The sequence below is a fragment of the Nerophis ophidion genome, linkage group LG18 (assembly GCF_033978795.1).
Source record: "Nerophis ophidion isolate RoL-2023_Sa linkage group LG18, RoL_Noph_v1.0, whole genome shotgun sequence".
NCBI classification, from domain to species: Eukaryota; Metazoa; Chordata; class Actinopteri; order Syngnathiformes; family Syngnathidae; genus Nerophis; species Nerophis ophidion.
Window position 1 is genome coordinate 38,036,124 of NC_084628.1, and position 26,885 is coordinate 38,063,008.

At 40.6% G+C, this 26,885-nt stretch overlaps 1 protein-coding gene across 1 annotated transcript in view; it reads right to left on the reverse strand.

Moving 5' to 3' along the window:
- The window catches only part of arhgap32a (Rho GTPase activating protein 32a), a 112,504-nt gene that overhangs the window by 69,024 nt on the left and 16,595 nt on the right, over window positions 1–26,885 (reverse strand). The window contains 2 exon segments of the mRNA XM_061878078.1: window positions 3,912–4,008; window positions 13,742–13,855. Coding sequence (XP_061734062.1) covers window positions 3,912–4,008; window positions 13,742–13,830 — 186 coding nt within the window. The 5' untranslated portion in view covers window positions 13,831–13,855.

Genomic DNA, 26,885 nt, shown 5'->3' on the forward strand with positions numbered 1-26,885 from the left:
AGCCTTTAAATAGACTCCCTCTTTAGACCAGTTGATCTGCCGTTTCTTTTCTTTTTCTTCTATGTCCCACTCTCCTTTGTGGAGGGAGTCCGGTCCGATCCGGTGGCCATGTACTGCTCGCCTGTGTATCGGCTGGGGACATCTCTGCGCTGCTGATCCGCCTCCGCTTGGGATGGTTTCCTGCTGGCTCCGCTGTCAACGGGACTCTCGCTGCTGTGTTGGATCCGCTTTGGACTGGACTCTCGCGACTGTGTTGGATCCATTATGGATTGATCTTTCACAGTATCATGTTCTCATAGTCATCATTGTCACCGACGTCCCACTGGGTGTGAGTTTTCCTTGCCCTTATGTGGGCCTACCGAGGATGTCGTAGTGGTTTGTGCAGCCCTTTGAGACACTAGTGAGTTAGGGCTATATAAGTAAACATTGACTGATTGATTGATACTTATACCCTCCTCCATTCACATCCCATCTCCCCGGATTGTAAATAGCCTAATGTAAATAATCAAATGTATTTCTATTCTATATACTTGTTTTTATGCTATCAGAACTCACTATGTTCTCTGCTGGCTGTACATATCCTACTAAGTAAGACCTACACTTTTTCAATGTCCATTTCTCTGATGATGCAATTGTTGATGACTGAAGTACTGATTTAAACCAAAACTCCTCATCCCACCCCCCGGATTGTTAATAATGTAAATAATTCAATGTATATACTATGATGATTAACTTGTGTGATAACTGTATTATGCTGATAGTATATATTTGTACCATTAATTGATTAAACTTATTCGGGTGTTACCATTTAGTGGTCAATTGTACGGAACATGTACTGAACTGTGCAATCTACTAATAAAAGTTTCAATCAATCAATCAACCAAACAGTAGAAGACGGGAATAGAGCAGCAGCGAGAGAATTTAACACTAACAGCAGCGACACTGACTCGTTTAATGACGACTTCGACGAGACGGAGGCGGGCATGTTGGATGCCGTATTTGCCCAACTGTTTGATTCGAACACTGAAGAAGAAGAATTTGAGGGATTCTTGGATGAGGATTAACTTAATAAAGTGAGCTTTACGTGTTTATTTTGTGTGTTGTGTTGTGTGACATTATTGTTTGAGCAATGTTGAGTTATTGATATATTATTGCTTTACACTATTTCGGGTGTTACTATTTTGATTTGATTTGATTTTTATTAAGGAGCCCCATTAGCTGTTTGCCACAACAACCCACTAGTCTTCCAATTAGAAGTAAAAGCATATAATTGTAACTACGCAATACAGACAAAAATAAAAAAAATAAAAGCATCAATAAGAAAACAGGCAAACAATTTACAGTCACAGAATAATAATTAACATACATATAACTACACAATATAAAACCAAACATAAAAAATCACCAACGAGCAAAGTAATTTAAAAACTCAGATAAAATATTACTTTCATTTTAAAAACCTGTTTACTTTCAGTGCCGGCGAGAATTTGAGGCAAGTTATTCCAGAGCGATACATATCTATAAATAAAAGATTTCTGCATCGAGGGAGTACAAAATGCCCCTCACTGGACGCCCTAGTATTATGATTGTGCATAGTGCTACTGTGAACTATTTGGGCCATGAGAAAAGCAGGAGTTTTACTACCGGTTATTGATTTGAAGAAAATAACAGTATTAGCTGACAACCTGTTCTGCACTGTTTGCCAGGAAAGAGAAGCATGCATTTGGTTTACATTGGTTCTTAGTGAACAACCCAAAACCAGCCTAGCTGCCCTATTCTGGACAATCTGGAGCTTACTGATCTCACCACTTGCAGCAGATGCCCGGACTGTAGATCAATAGTCCAGATGACACAAAACTAAACTCTTAACAATCTGACAAAGAAGAGGTGGGTCAACAAGAGCAGCACATTTCCTGGAAATACCAACAGCCCTTCCCATCTTTGTAACTATATCACGGATATGATTTGACCAGGATAGAGTGCAGTCCAGCATCACTCCAAGGAGTTTAGCACTTCTGACCTGTTGAACTGTTGAAATACCTAGCCTGATAAATGGCTTTCGCTTAGCATAGTAGAGCTTTAACTTGCACTTACAGATGTAGCGACCAACTGTATTTAGTGACAGTGGTTTTCTGAAGTGTTCCTGAGCCCAAGTGGTGATATCCTTTAGAGATTGATGTCGGTTTTTGATATAGTGCCGTCTGAGGGATCGAAGGTCACGGTCATTCAATGTTGGTTTCCGGCCATGCCGCTTACGTGGAGTGATTTCTCCAGATTCTCTGAACCTTTTGATGATATTATGGACCATAGATGTTGAAATCCCTAAATTTCTTGCAATTGCACTTTGAGAAACATTGTTCTTAAACTGTTTGACTAACTGCTCACGCAGTTGTGGACAAAGTGGTGTACTTCGCCCCATCCTTTCTTGTTAAGGACTGAGCATTTTTTGGGAAGCCGTTTTCATACCCAATCATGGCACCCACCCGTTCCCAATTAGAATAAAATAGAGTTTTATTTTCATTATTGCAGTGAACGGGTTCAAAGAACAACGAAATTAGCCTGCACACCTGTGGAAAGTTCCATATAAGTGTTTGATGAGCATTCCTCAACTTTATCAGTATTTATTACCACCTTTCCCAACTTCTTTGTCACGTGTTGCTGACATCAATTTCTAAAGTTAATGATTATTTAGACTCAAAAAAATGTTTATCAGTATGAACATCAAATATGTTGTCTTTGTTGCATATTCAACTAAATATGGGTTGAAAAGGATTTGCAAATCAATGAATTCCGTTCATATTTACATCTAACACAATTCCCCAACTCATATGGAAACGGGGTTTGTAATATCTATCTATCTATAACAGGGGTGTCAAACTCAAATACAGAGTGGGCCAAAATTTAAAAATGAACAAAGCCGCGGGCCAAGGTTGAACAAATTTACTTTTTAATAGGGACCCCAACAAGTTTTGCATTGAATATTAAACAAGCAAGGCTTATATAACTTTATAGTCACATGCAAAATCGAGTTTCAAATTATGATAATAATGATTAAAAAAATATCAATGGCATATCAAATAAAATTTAAATAAAAATTGGGGGAGCGGAGTTTGGTGGTAGCGGGGGTGTATATTGTAGCGTCCCGGAAGAGTTAGTGCTGCAAGGGATTCTGGGTATTTCTTCTGTTGAGTTTATGTTGTGCTACTATGCGGATGTTCTCCCAAAATGTGTTTGTCATTCTTGTTTGGTGTGGGTTCACAGTGTGGCACATTATTGTAAAAGAGTTAAAGTTGTTTGTACGGCCACCCTCAGTGTGACCCTTATGGCTGTTGATCAAGTATGCCTTGCATTCACTTGTGTGTGTTAAAGCCGCATATATTATGTGACTGGGCCGGCACGTTGTTTGTATGGCGGAAAAGCGGACGTGACGACAGGCTGTAGAGGACGCTAAAGGCAGTGGCTTCAAGGCACGCCCCCAACATTGTTGTCCGGGTGGAAATCTGGAAAAATTTGGAAGAATGGTTGCCCCGGGAGATTTTCGGGAGGGGCAGTGAACTTTGGGAGTCTCCCGGGAAAATCGTGAGGGTTGGCAAGTATGAGTATCAGCGGTGAATGCAGTGTTACAGAGGCATCGCCGCTGTATAATACCGGCGGGCCAGCTCTGATCTTAAATCGATAATACCTCAAGGGCCAAATGAAATTACACGGTGGGCCAAATTTGGCCCACGGGCCAGAGTTTGACACCCATGATCTATAATGTAACCCGTCTCTACTGTAGCATCTATTCTATGCGCCTTATAATCCGGTGCGCCTTGTAGTGCGGAAACAACAGTATATATCCACATATACATACATATACCGTCGACATATACAGTATACATATGTGTGTGTGTGTGTGTGTGTGTGTTTACCTGTATCTCCTGTGGCTGTCTCTCATCTGCAGGACTGCTGCTGGTAGCTTGAGGTAAGACATCGCCTTTGTTCAAGTGACTGAATGGTGCCACGTCTCTGCAGTAAAACAAAAGATGCACATGAAAGATTTCAAATTAAGAAAGACATTTTTCTTTGCCTGCCTGAAGGGACGCTCAGTAAGCAAGATTGCACAATAACTACGTCTTAACCAGCTTCCAGACCGAGGATAAAAAAAATAGTTTACCTATATTTATGAATTATAATTTAAAAGACATACGTACTGTAGCTGTCGTGGGTAAGTAATAAGTATGAAGGTGCACGATGGTCTATAGTCCAGACTAGTGGTGTCCCGATATGATATTGATCCCCAGGCATGTAAAATCTGGGATATAAGCTCCATTACAAGCAGTCCTCAAACACCGCCATTTCTTGTCCAAAGCTGGGCAGCCAGTTAGCATCTAAATGTCCACCATGGAGCACACGTTTGATATTTTCTTGTATTCAAGTGGAGTCAAAACTAAATAAAACATGGTAGGTTATAGGCTACTGTAGGACTCAATGCACAACAGCTAAGCACACAAGCTCGAAGTACGTAATTAGCATTCTTAATTGAAAAATTTGGGAGTGTAAAAAAATAGTCAATATAAAAATAATTATAGTTGCATAGTCACAAGTACAAAGTCTTCAAGGGTTAGAAAGTATCCACGAACAAACATGGCCGCATTGTTTACTGTGTCAATATCTTAATTTAATGAATAAGTATGACTACTAAGTGGCGTCAAAAGTTAACACTCCACTTTAAAAGCATAAATCTGTCTTAAAACCTCTAAAGGCTTTAGTGGCCACATGCGTGGACAGCACCTTTTAGCTCTTCTTTCCAAAATTGTGTACACTACTGAATTGGGGTCTTATGGCCACTTATATGGACACTTATACTGCTATCTAAGGGGTCGGGAACCTTTTTGGCTGAGAGAGCCATGAAAGCCAAATATTTCAAAATGTATTTCCATGAGAGCCATATAATATTTTTGTAACACTGAATACCGTATTTCCTTGAATTGCCGCCGGGTATATAGTATGCGCCTGCCTAGAATTACTGCCGGGTCAAACTCGTTTTTTGCAAAATATTATTTTTATTAGCGCATGTCTAGAATTTCCGCCGGGTCTAACTCGTTTCGCCAAATAATTAGCATATGCCTAGAATTTCCACCGGGTCAAACTCGTCAAGTCACGAGTGACACTTCATCTGTCATCATTTTCAAAATGGAGGAGGCTGATTTCAATCATTTGAAATCGCATAAAGGGAAGAAGATTAAGAGCTATTCAGTAGGATTTAAGGTCCAAGCTATTGAATAAGCTAAAAAGAACAGTAAGCAGCTATGTTTTATTAATATACCGTAGCTGCGTGTGTCAAATATAAGTCATAAAATGACTCCCGCCTCCTGGTGGTAGAGGGCGCTAGTGATCCTTCTTGCGACTACTCGGCTGCAGAAGAAGTGACAACAAGCAGCAAGAGTGAGCAGCGATTGTTTATTTTTTCCTCTCGCTTGCACTTTTAACATGGAGGATTACATATCTAAAATACAACAGTTTTCTAAACTGGACTTTCAATCGAAGCAGGAGGTAATAAAGGAAGATCTCCATCCAGACAGAGAGACTTTCAAAACTGAAGAAATATAAGGAAGACTTCTATAAACAAGTTATCGATGCTTTTGATCAGAAGGAGCTGCGCATGGACTTCATTTATAAGTAAAGGTAAGACCATAATAACGTTTTTTTATTTTTTTTTATTAAATGTGCTTTTCATGATGGTATTCTTACATCACACTCAAATTTATAAGCGCAGGCCTAAATTTAACGCATGCCTTTGGTAAACGCCGGAGTGAGAAGAGGTTATAAACAAATTAGCGCCCCGGCGGCAATTCAAGGAAATACGGTACAACTCAATGCGTGCATTTTTAAGTAAGACCAAGATTTTTAAAGTATACCGGTAATAAGTCTCTTATTCTTTTTAATAACATTGTTATTCTAAAGTTAACCAATAATAAATATAACGCTTCTTACCATTAATGCGACATCTTGGAGAGGTGCGATAGAAAAAGGATGTTTTAAAATTTGAACCTTATTTTTAACACTGTGATTACCAGCGGAATTATTCATTACTTATCGTGTTAAGCAATGTCAGCTAAGATTTATCTGAGAGCCAGGTGCAGTCATCAAAAGAGCCACATCTGGCTCTAGAGCCATAGGTTCCCTACCCCTGTGCTATCTGGTGGCGTCAGAAGAGTATAATATACAATGGAATTTGGAAAAAAAAGTGTAAAAATAAGAATTAGCATGTCACTAAACATGAAGTACACGTTTGTGCACTAATGGATTAAGTACTTCATATCAAAAGATGATTCTAAGTTTTTATTCTTATTAGGGTCCAATAAGCCCAAATAGCAAAGATAAATAAAACAACCATGTAAACAAACAGCTTGGGCCTTAAAAGGTTAAGGTTTGTCTTTTCACACCTACCATTGTTGTAAATAATTTCATTTTGTCAAAACTTTTTCTAACATTACACACAACAAAACAATAATGGTATGTACTTTTATGCCATCGAGTTATCGTTTTATATACTTACCGTTGGTCTCTGTTTGGCTAATTTTTCTTGATCAAACCTTTTCTATCATTCCGCACTGAGGATAGGCGCTACGGCAATATCCTGATGTATAGTAAATTACATCCTCCTGCGATAACGATTTATAAATTGATAAATTATGTGAAATGTTTACTTACTACTACAACCTTTATTTAACCAGATAAGGAACCCATTAATATCAAAATGTCTTTCACAAGGGTGACCTGGCAAAGAGGTCAACAGCACGTCCCGGAGCGGTTATAGAAAAGTAATACGTTAAGACTAGAAATGTCCGATAGGGGTTGTTATGCCGAATTCCTATATTCCGATATTGTTCAACTCTTAATTACCGATTCCGATATCAACCGATACCGATATATACAGTCGTGGAATCAACACATTGTGATGCCTCATTTTGTTGTGATGCCCCGCTGGATGCATTAAACAACGTTTTCCAAAATCAATCAACTTACGTTATGGAAAAAAAATGCCAACATGGCACTGCCATATTTATTATTGAAGTCACGAAGTGCATTATTTTTTTTAAACATGCCTCAAAACAGCAGCTTGGAATTTGGGACATGCTCTCCCTGAGAGAGTATGAGGAAGTTGAGGTGGGCGGGGTTGGGAAGGGTGGGGTTGAGGTGGGCGGGGTAGCGGGGAGGTGTATATTGTAGCGTCCTGGAAGAGTTAGTGCTGCAAGGGTTTCTGTGTATTTGTTCTGTTGTTTGTCATTCTTGTTTGGTGTGGGTTCACAGTGTGGCACATATTTGTAACAGTGTTAAAGTTGTTTATACGGCCACCCTCAGTATGACCTGTATGGCTGTCGACCATACTTGGTCGACAAAAGCCGTAGATATTGTGTGACTGGGCCGGCACGCAAAGGCAATGCACTGCAACAACTGAAATTTAAGTAAGATGAAGTATCTCAAATAAGGGTGATATTTACTTATTTTCTGTCTGATAAGTTAATTCTTGTTTTTATGTTAGAGTGTTTTACTTGTTTTAAGGGTTTTGGTCCTAAATTATATCAGTAAGATATCATAGCTTATTGCTGTGATTTTATGACCTCCATCCATCCATTTCCTACCGCTTATTTCTTTCAAGGGAGCCTATAACAGCTACAATCGGGCGGAAGGCAGTTTACACCCTGGAAAAGTCGCTACCTCATCGCAGGATTTTATGACCTATATTGAGTAAAACATGCGTGAAACTATAATATCAAGTGTTGCAAAGCTGTGTCATCAACACTCCTACGTATAAAACTGCTTTTTTAAAGTAATCATTTCTTACTTCAAGCATGAAATAAAAAAAATCATGATGCCGAGCGCATATCATTATGTCAAAATAATGGCACTGGCATTTACTTCATTTGAGAATATTTTTCAACATATTGAGCAAAAGTGTCTCGTTTTTTTTTCTACTGAGAAAAGTGCACTTGTTATTAGTGAGTACAGTTATTTTAAGCTATTTTTGGGGTCATTGAGGTTAGCTAATTTGACTTGTTTTGGAATGTCTTGACAAGCCGAATTTTCTTGTTCTATTGGCAGATCATTTGGCTGAGTTCAAATAAAATACACCTCATTTTTGTACTATTTGTTTTTTTTTTTGAACACTGACTTTTTGCAGTGTGCCTTTAAGGTTAATTGGCTCTCTGTACTCCTCCCTTTGTCCGTGTACCACTCCATCAGCATCATTTTAGTCATGAAATTTACTTTTTGAAACAGATACCGATATTTTCCGAGATTACATTTTAAAGCATTTATGGGCCGATAATATCGGCAGTCCGATATTATCGGACATCTATAATTAAGACATACATTTTAAAATGCATGAAAGAGAACTGTAAAACAATACAGTTTTTAAAACCACAGGCACGGTGCAAACGTTTCTTGCTGTCTGCACCTCAGGATAGAAGGGAAGGCTCCAAATGATATGGAAATGATAAAAGAAGCATTTCAAAATAGGTTACAAATGCTGCTAATTTGTCATATTACCCTATTTTTCAGACCATAGGGCGCACCGGCTTATAAGGCGCACCGCCGATGAGTGGGTCTATTCGGATTATAAGGCGCGTTAAAGGGGTCGTTTTATTATTTTTTTGTCTAAATGTAAAAGACTTCCTTGTGGTCTACATAACATTTAATGGTGGTTCTTTGGTCAAAATGTTGCATAGATGATGTTTTACACATCATCTTCAAGCCGCTTTCGGACAGTCTCTTCATTTGTTTACGTGCCTCCACTTCGACAGCGTCTTCTCCCCGTCATCTTTGTTGTAGCGGTGTAGCGTGCAAGGACGGGAGTGGAAGAAGTGTCAAAAGATGGCGCTAACTGTTTTAATGACATTCAGACTTTACTTCAATCACTAACGGAGCAGCTTCTCCTCATCCGGAAACAACAACAACGCCGGAAATGTGTCCTGCTAAAAAACGTCCCACCGGAACTCTAATAACTAAAGTTCTTTGGGTGAATAATAAAACTCACTAGACCGCTATGTTTTAGCGCTTTCATGGCGACTTTACTGACAGACATAAGTAAGAACTTTACACTACTTTATATTTGAAATGGCAACAGTGGAGTACTAATGTCCCATAACAAGAAGATAGAGAAAAACAAGAAGCTTGTCAACTACGGTGTCGGCCCTAAGGTCCGCAAATTGTCAGCATTTATGCAGATCCCAAATACAGATCAGCAGGTACCAGATTGTAAAAACAAAAGTTGTTTTTGCATAATATTGCCGTACGAAATGCCAGATAATATGTGAAGTGAATTATATTTACATAGCGCTTTTCTCTAGTGACTCAAAGCACTTTTACATAGTGAAACCCAAGTTACAATTGAACCAATGTGGGTGGCACCGGGAGCAGGTGGGCAAAGGGTCTTGCCCAAGGACACAACGGCAGTGACCAGGATGGCGAAAGCGGTAATCGAACCTGGAACCCTCAAGTTGCTGGCACGGCCACTCTACCAAATGAGCTATGCCGCCTCTTACCTTATTCAAGCACACCATAATAACACTCGTATGTTGAAGCGGTGTGGCTTCATAGCTTACCAAAGTCCTACTAAAACATGTTGATGGATTTTTGAGCGCTGTGTGTAATGTTCTATACTTTCAATGCAACATATGAATTGTTGGTGTTTTTTACTTGAGTCATATTGCAGTCTACACGTATCTCTTATGTCTGACTGCCATCTACTGGTCATATTTATTATTATTTACGGGGCGCCTTGTGGCGACCCATCATTGTTCCTGTTCTGTAACCCTGTACACTGTTTGTTTGTCTGATCTTGAACGGGTTTGTGCTGTAAACAAAAATTTCATTGTACTTGTTGCAATGACAATAAACACCTACCTACCTACCTACCTATTTATCATTTCACAACATACCCCCCCAAAAATTGCTTCGAGGTGAGTAAGCACAACCAAAATGATTCCGTACGTTAGGCGCACCGCTGTCGAGTTTTAAAGACATGAAAGTATTTTTAGTAGAGATGTCTGATAATATCGGGCTGCCGAAATTATCAGCCGATAAATGCTTTAAAATATAATACCTGAAATTAGCAGTATCGGTTCGGAAATTATCAGTACGGGTTTCAAAAAGTAAAAATTATGACTTTTTCAGATGACGCTGTACGGCTTGGTAGGGAGAAGTACAGAGCGCCAACAAACCTTAAAGGCACTGCCTTTGCATACCGGCCCAGTCACATAATATCTGGTTATTTCACATACACAAGTGAATGCCATGCATACTTGGTCAACAGTCATATAGGTCACACTGAGGGTGGCCGTATAAACAACTTTAACACTGTTACAAATATGCGCTAACACTGTGAACCCACACCATACAAGAAAGACAAAAACATTTCGGGAGAACATCCGCACCGTAACACAACATAAACACAACAGAACAAATACCCGGACTCCCTTGCAGCACTAACTCTTCCGGGACGCTATAATATACACCTCCCGCTATCCTCTACCCCCCAACCCCGCCCACCTCAACCTCCTCATGCCCTCTCAGGGAGAGCATGTCCCAAATTCTAAGCTGCTGTTTTGAGGCATGTTAAAAAAAATAATGCACTTTGTGACTTCAACAATAAATATGGCAGTGCTATGTTGGCAATTTTTTTTCTATAACTTGAGTTGATTTATTTTGGGAAACCTTACATTGTTTAATGCAGGGGTGCCCACACTTTTTCTGCAGGCGAGCTACTTTTCAATTGACCAACTCGAGGGGATCTACCTCATTTATATATATCATTTATATTTATTTATTTATGAAAGAGACATTTTTGTAAACAAGTTAAATGTGTTTAATGATAATACAAGCATGTGTAACACATATAGATGTCTTTATTTCACAAAGACAAGAATATAAGTGGTGTATTACCTGATTCTGATGACTTGCATTGATTGGAATCAGACAGTAATGATGATAACGCCCACATTTTGAAATGGAGGAGAAAAAAAGTTGTCCTTTCTGTACAATACCACATGAAAGTGGTTGTTTTTTGGCATCTAATTCATCCAGCTTCCATACACTTTACAAGAAAAACATTGGCGGCAAATTCCGTAGCTTGCTTGATTGACATTCACGGCACCCGAGGGTCTTGTGAGATGACGCTGGCTGCTGCCAGTTCATTATTATGAAAAAATGACAGAGAAGAAGGCGAGAAACACTTTTTATTTCAACAGACTTTCGCGCCGTCCCTTCCGTCAAAACTCTAAAGGGCGACTGCACATTTCCTATCTTCACAATAAAAGCCCTGCTTCATGCTGCCTTTGCTAACAAAATAAGAGTCTCAGAAAGCTGGCGTGCACAAGTGATGTGCACGCCAGCTTTCTGAGGGATCGCTTGTGCACGCCAGTTTTCCGAGACTCTGTATTTAGTTAGCGCAGGCAGCATGAAGCAGGGCTTTTATTGTGAAGATAGGAAATGTGCAGTCGGCCTTTAGAGTTTTGACGGAAGGTACGGCGCAAGAGTCTGTTGAAATAAAAAGTGTTTCTCGCCTTCCTCTCGGTCATATTTTAATAATAATGATCTTGCAGCAGCCAGCGTCATCTCCAAGACCCTCCGGTACCGTGAATGTCATTTAAGTGACGTCTTGGTGAAGATTGATGATCACTTATTTTTAGGTCTATTTTTTTTAAAAGCCTGGCTCGAGATCGACTGACACACCCCCTGCGGTCGACTGGTAGCTCGCGATCGACGTAATGGGCACCCCTGGTTTAATGCATCCAGTGGGGCATCACAACAAAACGAGGCATAATAATGTGTTCATTCCACGATTGTATATATCGGTATCGGTTGGTATCGGAATCGGTAATTAAGAGTTGGACAATATCGGAATATCGGCAAAAAAGCCATTATCGGACATCTCTAATTTCAAGTGCGCCTTATAGTCCGAAAAATACAGTACATAATTTAACATAACTTAATTTAATATATTACAACTATTAATAATGTACTTGCTATCCATCCATCCATCCATTTTCTACCGCTTATTCCCTTTTGGGGTCGCGGGGGGCGCTGGCGCCTATCTCAGCTACAATCGGGCGGAAGGCAGGGTACACCCTGGACAAGTCGCCACCTCATCGCAGGGCCCACACAAATCGTTAATATCTAAATCAGTGGTTCTCATATGGGGGTATGCGTACCCAAGGGGGCACTTGAAGGTATGCCAGGGGGTACATGAGATATTTTTCAAATATTTCAAAAATAGCAACATTTCAAAAATCCTTTATAAATATATTTATTGAATAATACTTCAGCAAAATATGAATGTTAGTTCATAAACTAGGAAAAGAAAATGCAACAATGCAATATTCAGCTTTGACAGCTGGATTTTTTGTGGACATGTTCCATAAATATTGATAAGGATTTCTTTTTTGTGAAGAAATGTGTAGAATTAAGTTGATGAATCCAGATGGATCTCTATTACAATCCCCAAAGAGGGCACTTTAAGTTGATGATTACTTCTATGTGTAGAAATAATTTATCATTGAATCACTTGTTTATTTTTCAACAAGTTTTTAGTTATTTTTATGTCTTTTTCCAAATAGTTCAAGAAAGACCACTACATATGAGCAATATTTAGCACTGTTATACAATTTAATAAATCAGAAACTGATGACATAGTGCTGTATTTTACTTCTTTATCTTTTTTTTTTAAATGCTTTGCTCTGATTAGGGGGTACTTGAATTAAAAAAATGTTCACAGGGGGTACATCACTGAAAAAAGATTGAGAACCACTGCAATATTGGATACTACTAAAGTTTAAAAGGTGTGTAATTTCAAGCAGTACATGTCTTTTTTCTGTCAAAAAAAAAAAAATCAATGACATTTAGCGAGAAAATATTAATTATTTTATTGACACATTTCCAGGTGTTTGCGGGTCAGATCTGGCCCCCGAGCCTTGAGTTTGACCCCTGTGGTCTCGGAGGTTTCGACTTATATTTGTACAGGGCGCTGGAGCACCTCATGAGACATTTCTCCCGCCTGGCCACGTTCAGCTCGGTCACCAACATGCACACCAAGAACCTGGCCATGGTCTGGGGAATCTTTATTTATAATTGAATCAGTTGTTTATTTTTCAACAAGTTTTTAGTTATTTTCTAAATAGTTCAAGAAAGACCACTACAAATGAGCAATATTTAGCACTGCTATACAATTTAATAAATCAAAAACTGATGACATAGTGCTGTATTTTACTTCTTTATCTTTTTTTTTAAAATGCTTTGCTCTAATTAGGGGGTACTTGAATTAAAAAAAATGTTGACAGGGGGTACAACACTGAAAAACACTGATCTGAATCATGCCACAAGACGTGATAACCAACATTACCACCAGGGCATGAGAAAAGAAGAGGAAGTGCACCAGCTATGGCTATTTCGTAGCAAAGCCTACCTATTCAGAGGGATCATAAAAACCAGCCCACCCACAATGCAGTGCACTACAAAAGCATGACTCAAAACGTGATGAAACGAGGGTGAGGTCGGGTGAATGCACTCAACTTTTATGAGCAACAAAAAGATGTGACTAAGAAAGGCCCTCGACTTTTTCCCAGTTACCCAGGTAGATAAGATCAGTCACATGAGAACCTCGACACACATTGCGAGGTCAACGGTCACGCCGAAGAAACAAAGATGTTGCCATTAAGAATCTCATCTAAATAGCCTTTCAAAAACACATGCACCTCACCCCTCAAGGACGTGACCACTTCCTGGTTCCCCCCGGGGTCCTGAGGCGGCGTTCTCAATCACCGCGGCAACCACGCAGCCCGCCTCCATGACGCCGTTGTTCTGCAACCGCACGCTGCCTGAAACGTGAGCGGGAGGGGGAAGAAGAGGGGTGGGGGGGAAAGAGGATGGTGAGTGAGGAGAAAGTGCGACGCGTGGAGCCCGGCAGGCGTGTGGCGTTGTCCGACTGTAGTGGGTGATGTCATGCTATGGTGCTGCGAGCGGTGATGATGCAAATCAGGCTGCATAGTCGCGGGGGAGGGGTCAGTTTCAACCAGCAAACCAGTCCTTGTAGTATTACAGGCTAAGGAAATTCTAACATTGTAGGGCTGGGCGATATGGCCTTTTTTTAATAGCTCGGTATTTTTAGGCCGTGTCACGATACACCAGGGGTCGGGAACCTTTTTGGCTGAGAGAGCCAAAAAGCCAAATATTTTTAAATTTATTTCCATAAGAGCCATATTATATATTTTTTTTAACACTGAACACAACGTGCGTGCATTATTAAGTAAGACCAACATTTCTAGAGTATAGTAGGTCTCTTATTCTTTGTAACATTGTTATTCTGAAGCTAACTGTGGAGGGGGCGTGGCCTGTGGGCCTGCAGTGAACTGGGGTGTGCCAGGACCGACCTCTTAATCAGCGACAGGTGCGTAGACGGCCCACCTGGGCCTTGGTATCTAATCACCTGTCGCTCTGTTATAAGCAGCAGCCAGGAGGAGAGACGGGGTTGGGGCTGGAGCCAGAGCGCGAGCGAAAACGAAAGAGAAAAATACAATTGCTGGAAAGCAACTGAGGGACTTATTGATAAATATAACAATATTGTAACCCTGAAACAGGCTCTCATGTCGGTGGTTGGTGGTCTGAAGAACCCCCAGGAGGGCAAGCCCCACACTAACCAATAATAAATAAATAACTTCTTACCATTAACGCAACTTCTTGAACAGGTGCGGTAGAAACGGATGGATGGATTAAAAATGCATGAGAATGTTTTATATTTTGAACATTATTTTTAACACTGTGATTAAAAGTGGAATTATTCATTATTTATCGTGTTAAGCAATGTCAGCTCAGATTTATCTGAGAGCCAGATGCAGTCACCAAAAGAGCCACATCTGGCTCTAGAGCCATAGGTTCCCTACCCCTGCGATACACCATGTACAAACCCCGTTTCCATAAGAGCTGGGAAATCGTGTTAGATGTAAATATAAACAGAATACAATGATTTGCGAATCATTTTCAACCCATATTCAGTTGAATATGCTACAAAGACAACATATTTGATGTTCTTGTTCAAACACATAAACCCTTTTTTTTTGCAAATAATCATTAACTTTATAATTCGATGCCAGCAACACGTGACAAAGAAGTTGGGAAAGGTGGCAATAAATACTGATAAAGTTAAGGAACTTATTCGGAATATCCCACAGGTGTGCAGGCTAATTGGGAACAGATGGGTGCCATGATTGGGGGGCGGCATGGCGTAGTGCAGGGGTAGGGAACCTATGGCTCTAGAGCCAGATGTGGCTCTTTTGATGACTGCATCTGGCTCTCGGATAAATCTGAGCTGACATTGCTTAACACGATAAGTAATGAATAATTCCACTTGTAATCACAGTGTTAAAAATAACGTTCAAAATATAAAACATTCTCATGCATTTTTAATCCATCCATCCATTTTCTACCGCACCTGTTCAAAAAGTTGCGTTAATGGTAAGAAGTTATTTATTTATTATTGGTTAGTGTGGGGCTTGCCCTCCTGGGGGTTCTTCAGACCACCAAGCACCGACATGAGAGCCTGTTTCAGGGTTACAATATTGTTATATTTATCAATAAGTCCCTCAGTTGCTTTCCAGCAATTGTATTTTTCTCTTTCATTTTCGCTCGCGCTCTGGCTCCAGCCCTAGCCCCAACCCCAGCCCCAACCCCGTCTCTCCTCCTGGCTGCTGCTTATAACAGAGCGACAGATGATTAGATAACAAGGCCCAAGTGGGCCTTCTACACACCTGTCGCTGATTTCAAGGCCGATCCTGGCAACACCCCGCTTTGCTGCAGGCTCGGAGGCCACGCCCCCTCCACATTTAGCTTCAGAATAACAATGTTATTTCAAAGAATAAGAGACCTATTATACTCTAGAAATGTTGGTCTTACTTAAAAATGCACGTGTTGTGTTCAGTGTTAAAAAAATATTATATGGCTCTTAAGTAAATACATTCTAAAATATTTGTCTTCTTGGGTCTATCAGTCAAAAAGGTTCCCGACCCCTGGCGTAGTGGGTAGAGCGGCTGTGCCAGAAACCTGCAGGTTGCAGGTTCGCTTCCCACCTATTGACATCCAAAATCGCTGCCGTTGTGTCCTTGGGCAGGACACTTCACCCTTGCCCCCGGTGCCGCTCACACTGGTGAATGAATGATGAATGAATGATAGGTGGTGGTCGGAGGGGCCGTAGGCGCAAACTGGCAGCCACGCTTCCGTCAGTCTACCTCAGGGCAGCTGTGGCTAAAGATGTAGCTTACCACCACCAGGTGTGAATGAATGATGGGTTCCCACTTCTCTGTGAGCGCTTTGAGTATCTAACAATAGAAAAGCGCGATATAATATTATTATTATTATAAAAACAGCTTCCATGAAATGCTAAGTCATTCAGAAACAAGGATTGGGAAACGGTCACCACTCTGTGAACAAAAGCGTGAGCAAATTGTCAAACAGTTTAAGAACAACATTTCTCAACGGGCTATTGCAAGGAATTTAGGAATTTCACCACCTGCGGTCCGTAAAACCATCAAAAGGTTCAGAGAAGCTGGAGAAATCACTGCACATACGCGATGAAATACAGTAACAGAACTTCGTTCCCTCAGGTGGTACTACATGAAAAAGCGATATTAGTATGTAAAGGATATCACCACATGGGCTCAGGAACACTTCAGAAAACCACTGTCAGTAACTACGGTTTGTCGCTACATCTGTAAGTGAGAGTTAAAACTACTATGCAAAGCCAAAGCCATTTATGAGCGACACCCAGAAACGCCGCCGGCTTCGCTGGGCCCGAGCTCAGCTAAGATGGACTGCTGCAAAGTGAGAAAGTGTTCTGTAGTCGGACGAGTCCACATTTCAAATTGTTTTTTGGAAACGGTGAACGTCGTGTCCTCCGGACCAAAGAGGAAAAGAACCACCGGCACTGTTTTAGGCGCAAATTTGAAAAGCCAGCATCTAATACACCCCCATAGTGCCCAAGGCATGGATAACTTACACATATGTGAAGGCACCATTAATGCTGAAAGGTACATACAGGTTTTGAAACAACATATATTGTCATCCAAGCAACGTTATCATGGACGCCCCTGCTTATTTCAGCAAGACAATGCCAAGTCACTTGTTACAACAGCGTGGCTTCATAGTAAAAGATTGCGGGTAGTCGACTGGCTTGCCTGTTGTCCAGACCTGTCTCCCATTGCGCCAATGTGTGGCACATTATGAAGCCTAAAATACCACAACGGAGACCCCGGACTGTTGAACAACTTAAGCTGTACATAAAACAAGAATGGGAAAGAATTCCACCTGAAAAGCTTAAAAAATGTGTCTCCTCAGTTACCAAACGTTTATTGAGTGTGGTGAACATGCCCTTTCCCAACTACTTTGGCACGTGTTGCAGCCATGAAATTCTAAGTTACTTATTAGCAAAAAAAGTTAATGAGTTTGAATATCAAATACCTTGTCTCTGTAGTGCATTCAATTGAATATGGGTTGAAAAGGATTTGCAAATCATTGTATTCCGTTTATATTTACATCTAACAACATTTCCCAACTCATATGGAAACGGGGTTTGTATATCTGGATATTTTGCCTTAGCCTTGAATGAACACTTGATGCATATAATCACAGCAGTATGATGATTCTATGTGTCTACATTAAAACATTCTACATAATACTACATTAATATATGCTACTTTTAAACTTTTATGCAGAGAGGGAAAACACAACTAAAAGTGTATTTATTCAACAGTAATTAAGCAGTGGCAAAAACATTCATGTCATTTCCAAAACAAAGTGCAACATCGTCAGAGACATTTAAAAACAAGCTATTAGTGTACTTTTGTGCATGATGTCACTAAAACGACATATCAAAACAACACTTAATGAAAATGCACTTTTTGTACAGAACACCACTACAATAGTTAAAAACAAATAAAGTGCACTTTTGTGTATGATGTCACACAAGATATTTAAATAAGTGTCAAGTAAAAATGAGCTGCATAACAGGAAATCAAATTGCGTATGTCCTTCGCTATGTGGTAGGTTCCTGCGGATGTTATCTACTTCTGTTGTTGACTATTTTTTTCATACGGTGTTGATGTGGAAATGGTTGCTTCGGCATTTCGATGGTGTGGAAGTGTGGCACCGAACGCAGATGTTGACATGCGTAGTAAGCACTCTTCATTCTCTAGCGGTTGACTTTTCAAATGATGCTACAAATTAGCAGTGCTGCTACTTTTTGTAGCAACGCTTTTGGCTCACACTTGACAAATTATGGTTGTCTGTTCGACAACTTTCCGCTTGAAGCCAAACCACCGCCAGACGATGGACCCCCTGCTGTTTTTCTTGGGAATTAATTCTTCCTTTATTTGTTACCAGATTCGCACTTTCTTTCTCTCGTATTACCACTAGCACTACAGCTAATGTTACCCATTATATTAACTGGAAATATTTTCGGTTTTCCTGAAATTCCACGAATTCCGTAATACCATTTCTCATGTTAATATGTTATTAAGTCAGCATTTCTTGACCGATTTGGAACAATTTAAACTAACTATTTCAACTCATTCAAGTTTTTTTTAGCATTTTCCCAAAAATTCACACTTTTTCCAAAATTCCCAATCATTTGGGAAATTCCCATTGAAATCAATGGGGACATTCTTCAAAGTTCCACAACTCCCACATTTTTAAGCTAAGGTTAAAGTACCAATGATTGTCACACACAAACTAGGTGTGGTGAAATTTGTCCTCTGCATTTGACCCATCACCCTGGACCATCCCCTGGGAGGTGAGGGGAGCAGTGGGCGTCGTGCCACGCCCGGGAATAATTTTTGGTGATTTAACCCCCAATTGCAACCCTTGATGCTGAGTGCCAAGCAGGGAGGTAATGGCTCCAAATTTTATAGTCTTTGGTATGACTCGGCCAGGGTTTGAACTCACAACCTACCGATCTCAGGGCGGACACTCTAAGCCAGGGGTCGGGAACATTTTTGGCTGAGAGAGCCATACAAGCTAAATATTTTAAAAAGTATTTCCGTGACAGCCATGTATTATTATTTTTAAGACTGAATACAACTAAACGTGTGCATTTTTAAGTAAGACCAACATTTTTAGTGTATAATAAGTCTCTGATTATGTTTAATAACATTGTTATTCCGAAGCTAACCAACAATAAATAAAATAGTTCTTACCATTAATGCGACTTTTTGAACAGGTGCGGTACAAACCGGATGGATGGATTAAAATGCATGAGAATGTTTTAAATTTTGAACGTTATTTTTGACACTGTGATTACCAACGGAATTATTCATTACTTACCGTGTGCAGCAATGTCAGCTAAGATTTACCTGAGAGCCAGGTGCAGTCATCAAAAGAACCACATCTGGCTCTAGAGCCGTAGGTTCCCTACCCCTGCTCTAAGCACTAGCCCACTATTCCAACTTCAAAATATTCATCCGGTTTGGGAATTGTGTGCTTTACGTCAACAATTCTAAAAAAAAAAAATTCCAGGATTTCAGTTCAACTCCAGCATTGTAACATTCACACGCAACTCCTTCAGGAATTGCCTCATCTCGTTCTATATAATTTTTTGAAAGTAAGTAGCTCGTATAAATGATACCACCATCATTTCTGTATCCATTACATGGCAGCTTATTCTGACATACTCCCTGCATGACTCCATTACTGCAACTCCTCTCTATGTACTGTAAACAAACAGAAGGAATGCATTACCACAGAAACCTGACTCCCTAATGTCCCTCGACACAATCGTCCCATGCAATGAGTGCTTAACGACAACCAATTAAGGGTCCATTAAATTAAAGAAGCCCTTCAATTTTGGCAGAAGCAACTCGAGCGCTTCTCTAATCAACACTTGAAAAAAAACAACCTGGGAGTAAAGTCATCAGCGCCGACCTCTGCTGTTAGTAGAACTTTCCCACTGGGCTGGCCTGTTGGCCCGTAGCCTTGCCGGCTGTCTGTTGACGGACATCCACAAAGCCTGCTGACTCAGCAGGATGAAAGCGGGTGGGCTGCTATTTCCACTGCAGAGTGTTGTGCACACTGGAGTAGGTGCAGTCTAAATAATACAAGAGCTGTATCAAAAATTAACGATCCGTTTTGATTGATATTCTCAATTAATTTAATAATAGTCAACCGTGAATGTTTTTAGATGTAGCTGAAAAAGGTGATCGATATTAAAATCAGCTCTTACTACGATGCAGTGCTGGTCTATCAGAATGAACAATTACCGCATTTTTCGGACCATAGGGCATAAGGGTCTAGTCAGGTCTATTGTCATACAAAAGGTGCACCGGATTACAGGGCGCATTAAAAGGAGTAATATTATTATTAGAGATGTCCAATTATATCGGGCTGCCGATAATATCGGCCGATAAATGCTTTAAAATCCCCGGGAAAAGCTGGACCAGGGATCGGCAACCCGCGGCTCCGGAGCCGCATGCGGCTCTTTGGCAACTCTGATGCGGCACAGCTGCACAATCACCAACCCCCCAGATTGTTGCGGGGAGATTCCGGAAATCAACGCCTCTCCCGGACATCACCCGGAGTCAACGTTCTCCAATTTTCTCTCGGACTACAATATTAAGGGCGTGCCATGATGATATTACTCTTAACGTCCTCTTGAACGTCTTCACGCCCGCCATTCACGGAATGCTATTTGTGTGCCGACCGGACACATGCATTTCGCTGCTTCTATCGGCACATGTATGAGATTGCAAGGCATACTGGGTGACACAGAGTACACTGACGGTTGTGATATAAACAACTTTAACACTCCTACTAATATGCGCCACATTGTGAACCCACACAAAGGAAGAATGACAAACACATTTCGGGAGAAAATCCTCACGGTAACACAACATAAACGCAACACAACAAATACCCAGAATCCTTTGCATTCATGACACTTCCTGACTCTGTTATACACCCCGCGAGCACCAAACACCCCCCCTCCCTGCGTGGTTGAGGTGGGCGGGGTTTGGTGCTCGCGGGGTGTATAACATAGTCAGGAAGTGTCATGAATGCAAAGGATTCTGGGTATTTGTTGTGTTGCGTTTATGCTGTGTTAGTGAGGATGTTCTCCCGAAATGTGTTTGTCATTCTTCTTTTGTGTGGGTTCACAATGTGGCGCATATTAGTAGGAGTGTTAAAGTTGTTTATATCACAACCGTCCGTGTACTCTGTGTTACCCAGTATGCCTTCCAGTCGTGTGCGTGCATCTGCGGAAGTGTCTCACAACATGTTGCTGGACTGGCAAGCAGTTTGTACATGTTGTAGAAGGGGTTTAAGGCAATGGCTTCATAGCATGCCCTTATTCTTGTCATCTGGCTGACCACCAGCAGATATTGGCGAGAATAGTTGCGGCTCCCATTGTCTTCCTCATTTTGTGAAACGGGTCGAAATGGCTCTTTGAGTGGTAAAGGTTGCCGACCCTTGAGCGAGACGAAGTGGCTGGGGAGAGGGAAGTCTGGGCTTCCCTGCTTAGGCTGCTGCCCCCGTGACCCGACCTCGGATAAGCGGAAGAAAATGGATGAATGGAAATGCTTTAAAATGTAATATCGGAAATGATCGGTATCGGTTTCAAAAAGTATAATTTATGAATTTTTAAAACGCCGCTGTGTACAAGGACGTAGGGAAAAGTACAGAGCGCCAACAAACCTTAAAAGGCACTGCCTTTGCGTGCCAGCCCAATCACATAATATCTACAGCTTTTCACACGCACAAGTGAATGCAACGCATACTTGGTCAACAGCCATACAAGTCACACTGAGGGTGGCCGTATAAAGAACTTTAACACTGTTACAAATATGTGCCACACTGTGAACCCACACCAAACAAGAATGACAAACACATTTCGGGAGAACATCCGCACCGTAACACAAGATAAACACAACAGAACAAATATCAGGAACCCCTTGCAGCACTAACTCTTTTGGGACGCTACAATATACAACCTCCGCTAGCCCCTACCCCCCCACCTCAACCTCCTCATGCTCTCTCAGGGAGAGCATGTCCCATATTCCAAGCTGCTGTTTTGAGGCATGTTAAAAAAAATAATGCACTTTGTGACTTCAATAGTAAATATGGCAGTGCCATGTTGGCATTTTTTTCCATAACTTGAGTTTATTTTGGAAAACCTTGTTCCATCGTTTAATGCATCCAGCGAGGCATCACAACAAAATGAAACATAATAATGTGTTAATTCCACCACTGTATATATTGGTATCGGTTGATATCAGTATCGGTAATTAAGAGTTAGACAATGTCGGAATTTCGAATATCGGCAAAAAAAAAACATTATCGGACATCTCTAATAGAAAGTATTTCAATGGTTGAAATCGGCACTTTTGGGTGTTAAAGGAGTTATTACGGTAATCTACGTCACAGCAGCTCAGACCAGGAACAAAGCTGAGTGTGCTACGTTTTTTTTTCAGAGCAGCCAGCTGGAAAAAGTGTGTCAGCAACTGATGCGGAAGCACATTTTCACGTGATAATATATCATATTGTAGGTGTTTATTACAATTTGTATTCATATTTTTTTTTTACATTTTTATTGGGGTTTTCTTGATTATAAAAGATACACAACAATCGAGCTGGTCTGAGAAGTAAAAGAGGAGCGACGCTCATATGTTGTTAATATTCAGTGTTTTATCGTTCATAGTTAATATTGTAAATCCCACTTTCTTCATTTTCATGTACATTTTGGGTGTCCCATTCAGTAAAAAACGGGAAAATTGCATTCCATTTTTTTTTAGGTGGTCTGTCATAACGTTTTTAGAACTCTGTCGGAAATTGTGACATTAGGTAGTGTTTCTGAAAAGGGACCTAAACACACATACAGTACAGAAGGTTTTTACAGCTAAATGTGTACATATAATTTACACACACATACACCTTAGACCAGGGGTAGGGAACCTCTGGCTCTAGAGCCAGATGTGGCTCTTTGGATGACTGCATCTGGCTCTCAGATAAATCTTAGCTGACACGATAAGTAATGAATAATTCCGCTGGTAATCACAGAGTTCAAAATATAAAACATTCTCATGCATTTTAATCCATCCATTCGTTTTCTACCGCACCAGTTCAACAAGTATTTTAATTATTATTGGTTTTGCTTCAAAATAACAATGTTATTAAAAGGAATGAGAGACTTGATATACTCTAAAAATGTTGGTCTTACTTAAAAATGCACGTATTTAGTTGTATTCAGTGTTAAAAAAAATATTATATGGCTCTCATGGAAATACATTTAAAAATATTTGGCTTTCATGGTTCTCTCAGCCAAAAAGGTTCCCGACCTCTGCCTTGGACCCTAGAGACATTTTTTCTCTTAAAGGGGAACATTATCACAATTTCAAAAGGGTTAAAAACAATAAAAATCAGTTCCCAGTGGCTTGTTGTATTTTTTGAAGTTTTTTGCAAAATTTTACCGGTCCCGGAATATCCCTAAATAAAGCTTTAAAGTGCCTTATTTTCGCTATCTTCGAAACCACTATCCATTTCCCTGTGACGTCATAAAGGGCTGCCAATACAAACACAGCAAGATATAGCGACATTAGCTCGGATTCAGACTCGGATTTCAGCGGTTTAAGCGATTCAACAGATTACGCATGTATTGAAACAGATGGTCGGAGTATGGAGGCAGATAGTGAAAACGAAATTGAAGAAGAAATTGAAGCTATTGAGCGAATAGGTATTGACGCTATTCGGCCATAGCGTGGGTGTACCTAATGAAGTGACCCATAGCATGGCTGCCTTATTAGCATCGCCGGTAAAATGTGCGGACCAAACGATCAGGACTTTCTCATCTTGTGACACTGGAGCAACTTAAATCCGTCGATTGGTAAGTGTTTGTTTCGCATTAATTGTGGGTATCTAGTTTCAAATGTACATACAGCTAGCGTAGATAGCATGTTAGCATCGATTAGCATAGCATGTTAGCATCGATTAGCTGGCAGTCATGCCGTGACCAAATATGTCTGATTAGCACATAAGTCAACAACATCAACAAAACTCACATTTGTGATTTTGTTGACTTAATCGTTGCAAATGCATCTGCAGGTTATCCATACATCTCTGTGCCATGTCTGTCTTAGCATCGCCGGTCAAATGTGAAGACACTTTGGTACATTCAATGGGGGTCTGGCGGCAGATTTCTTGCCAGTGGTGCAACTTGAATCCCTCCCTGTTGGTGTTGTTACACCCTCCGACAACACACCGACGAGGCATGATGTCTCCAAGGTTCCAAAAAATAGTCAAAAAAACGGAAAATAACAGAGCTGAGACCCGGTGTTTGTAATGTGAAAATGAATATGCGGGTGTGTTACCTCGGTGACGTCACGTTCTGACGTCATCGCTAAAAGACAGATAAACAGAAAGGCGTTTAATTTGCCAAAATTCACCCATTTAGAGTTCGGAAATCGGTTAAAAAAATACATGGTCTTTTTTCTGCAACATCAAGGTATATATTGACGCTTACATAGGTTTGGTGATAATGTTCCTCTTTAATGTGGCCCTTTGAGTCAAACGTTTTGCCCAGCTCTGCCATAAGGTAAATATGTTTTGAGACAGCTCTTATATTGTATTTTAACTCATATGGTGCAAGTTTATCTAATGCTGTGGTTATAATGTGAACAGAACATTTTTTACAATTGATATTTCTTTGGCAAGAAAAGTATAATTTACCAAAAAAAAAAATCACAATTTGAAAGACACTGATGCAATGTTACATACATTGCATCATCTTCATAAGGTGTTTTGCTAGTCCACACCTGAAAAGACCACTTTGAGGTAAGATAAAGCACTTGAAAGGCTCGTTTTTGTTTTTTTCATTTTCGGGCGCCACACGTCTATCTGATGGCCGACATGGCGAGTATGCAGGAGAAAAATAAGACCAGCCTCCCCTATCTGGGCTGTTTATGAAACCAGCATCCACTGCTTGTGTCTTGGCAGGGAAAAATAGCTGCCTACACGTTTGTAAGCATAAGCATAAGAGATGAGTCAGATTAGTCACGCATATTTTACACGGAGGAGTTTGCTGAGAGGAAACTTTGTCCTAACAGCCTAAAACAGGGATTCTTTGCCTTTTTGACCTCGGGGCCCAACTTTTCCACTACAGAGGGACCCGGGCCAAGTCAAATATTAACACTGACGTAGTAATCTTACTTATGATTTTAAATTGTATTCAATTGTTGCATCTGACCTACTTACAGTTTAACAGGGTAAACTTTGTCAAATGATATGAAACCATGTGTTAATCACACACAATATTAGAAAGGTTTAGGTCAGGCTGATTAGAAAGATAAATACTAAGTAAGTCCGATAAATACTTTAAAATGTAATATCGTAGATTATCGGTATCGGTTTTAAAATAAGTACAATTTATGACTTTTTAAAATGTCGCTGTGTAAACGGACGTAGGGAGAACTACAGAGTGCCAACAAACCTTAAAGGCATTGACTTTGCGTGCCGGCCAAGTCACATAATATCTACGGCTTTTCACCCACGAACATGTGAATGCAAGACATGGTCAACAGCCATACAGGTCACACTGAAGGTGGCCGTATAAACAAATTTAACACTGTTACAAGCGTGGCGAAGTTGGGAGAGTGGCCATGTCAGCAACCTGAGGGTTCCTGGTCCAATCCCCACCTTCTACCAACCTCATCACGATCTGTTGTGTCCTTGAGCAAGACACTTCACCCATGCTCCTGATGGTTCGTGGTTAGGGCCTTGCATGGCAGCTCCCGCCATCAGTGTGTGAATGTGTGTGTGTATGGGTGAATGTGGAAATAGTGTCCAAGCGCTTTGAGTACCTTGAAGGTAGAAAAGCGCTGTACAAGTATAACCCATTTACCATTTACAAATATGCGCCACACTGTGAACCCACACCAAACAAGAATGACAAAACACATTTCGGGAGAACATCCGCACCGTAACACAACAGAACAAATACCCAGAAACCCTTGCAGCACTAACTCATCCGGGATACTACAATATACACCCCCCGCTACCCACTTCACGACGTCAACCCCGCCCCCTAAGCCTGCCCACCTCAACCTCCTCATGCTCTCTCAGGGAGAGCATGTCCTAAATTCCAAGCTGCTGCGACCCCAAAAGGGAACAAGCGGTAGCAAATGGATGGATGGGATGGATGGATGTTTTGAGGCATGTTAAAAAAACAATAATGCACTTTGTGACTTCAATAATAAATATGGCAGTGCCATGTTTGCATTTTTTTACCATAACTTGAGTGGATTTATTTTGGAAAACCTTGTTGCATTGTTTAATGCATCCTGGAGGCATCAGAACAAAATGATGCATAACAATGTGTTCATTCCACCACTGTATATGTAAAGTTGATATCGGTATCAATCAATGTTTATTTATATAACCCTAAATCACAAGAAAAAAACCAGTGTAATTGGAGATTGGAACTCAACATTGTGCTGTAATTCGATCGTGTGTACTCCATTATTTCCTGTGCGTATTCGACTTTTTCAGAGGACGCACAGCCCACCTTCGCGGACGCCTTCTCCGATTTCTGATCAATATTTACAATAAAAGTGACTGATGTAACACAGCCATAATTTCCAGCTCCAATGACACTCCCTTCCTCTTTTCTTTACTGACATCATTCTGTTCTTTAGACAATTGACTACCTACCGATATCAGGGCGGACACTCTAACCACTAGGCCACTGACTTGGTAGCGGCGTGGCTAACATTAGCGGTGATGCTAGCGGGTTGTTGCGAGAGAAAGAATGTGCGAATCTCGTAACAAATGAAGGAAAAATTAATTCCCAAGAAAAACAGCAGGGGGTCCATCGTCTG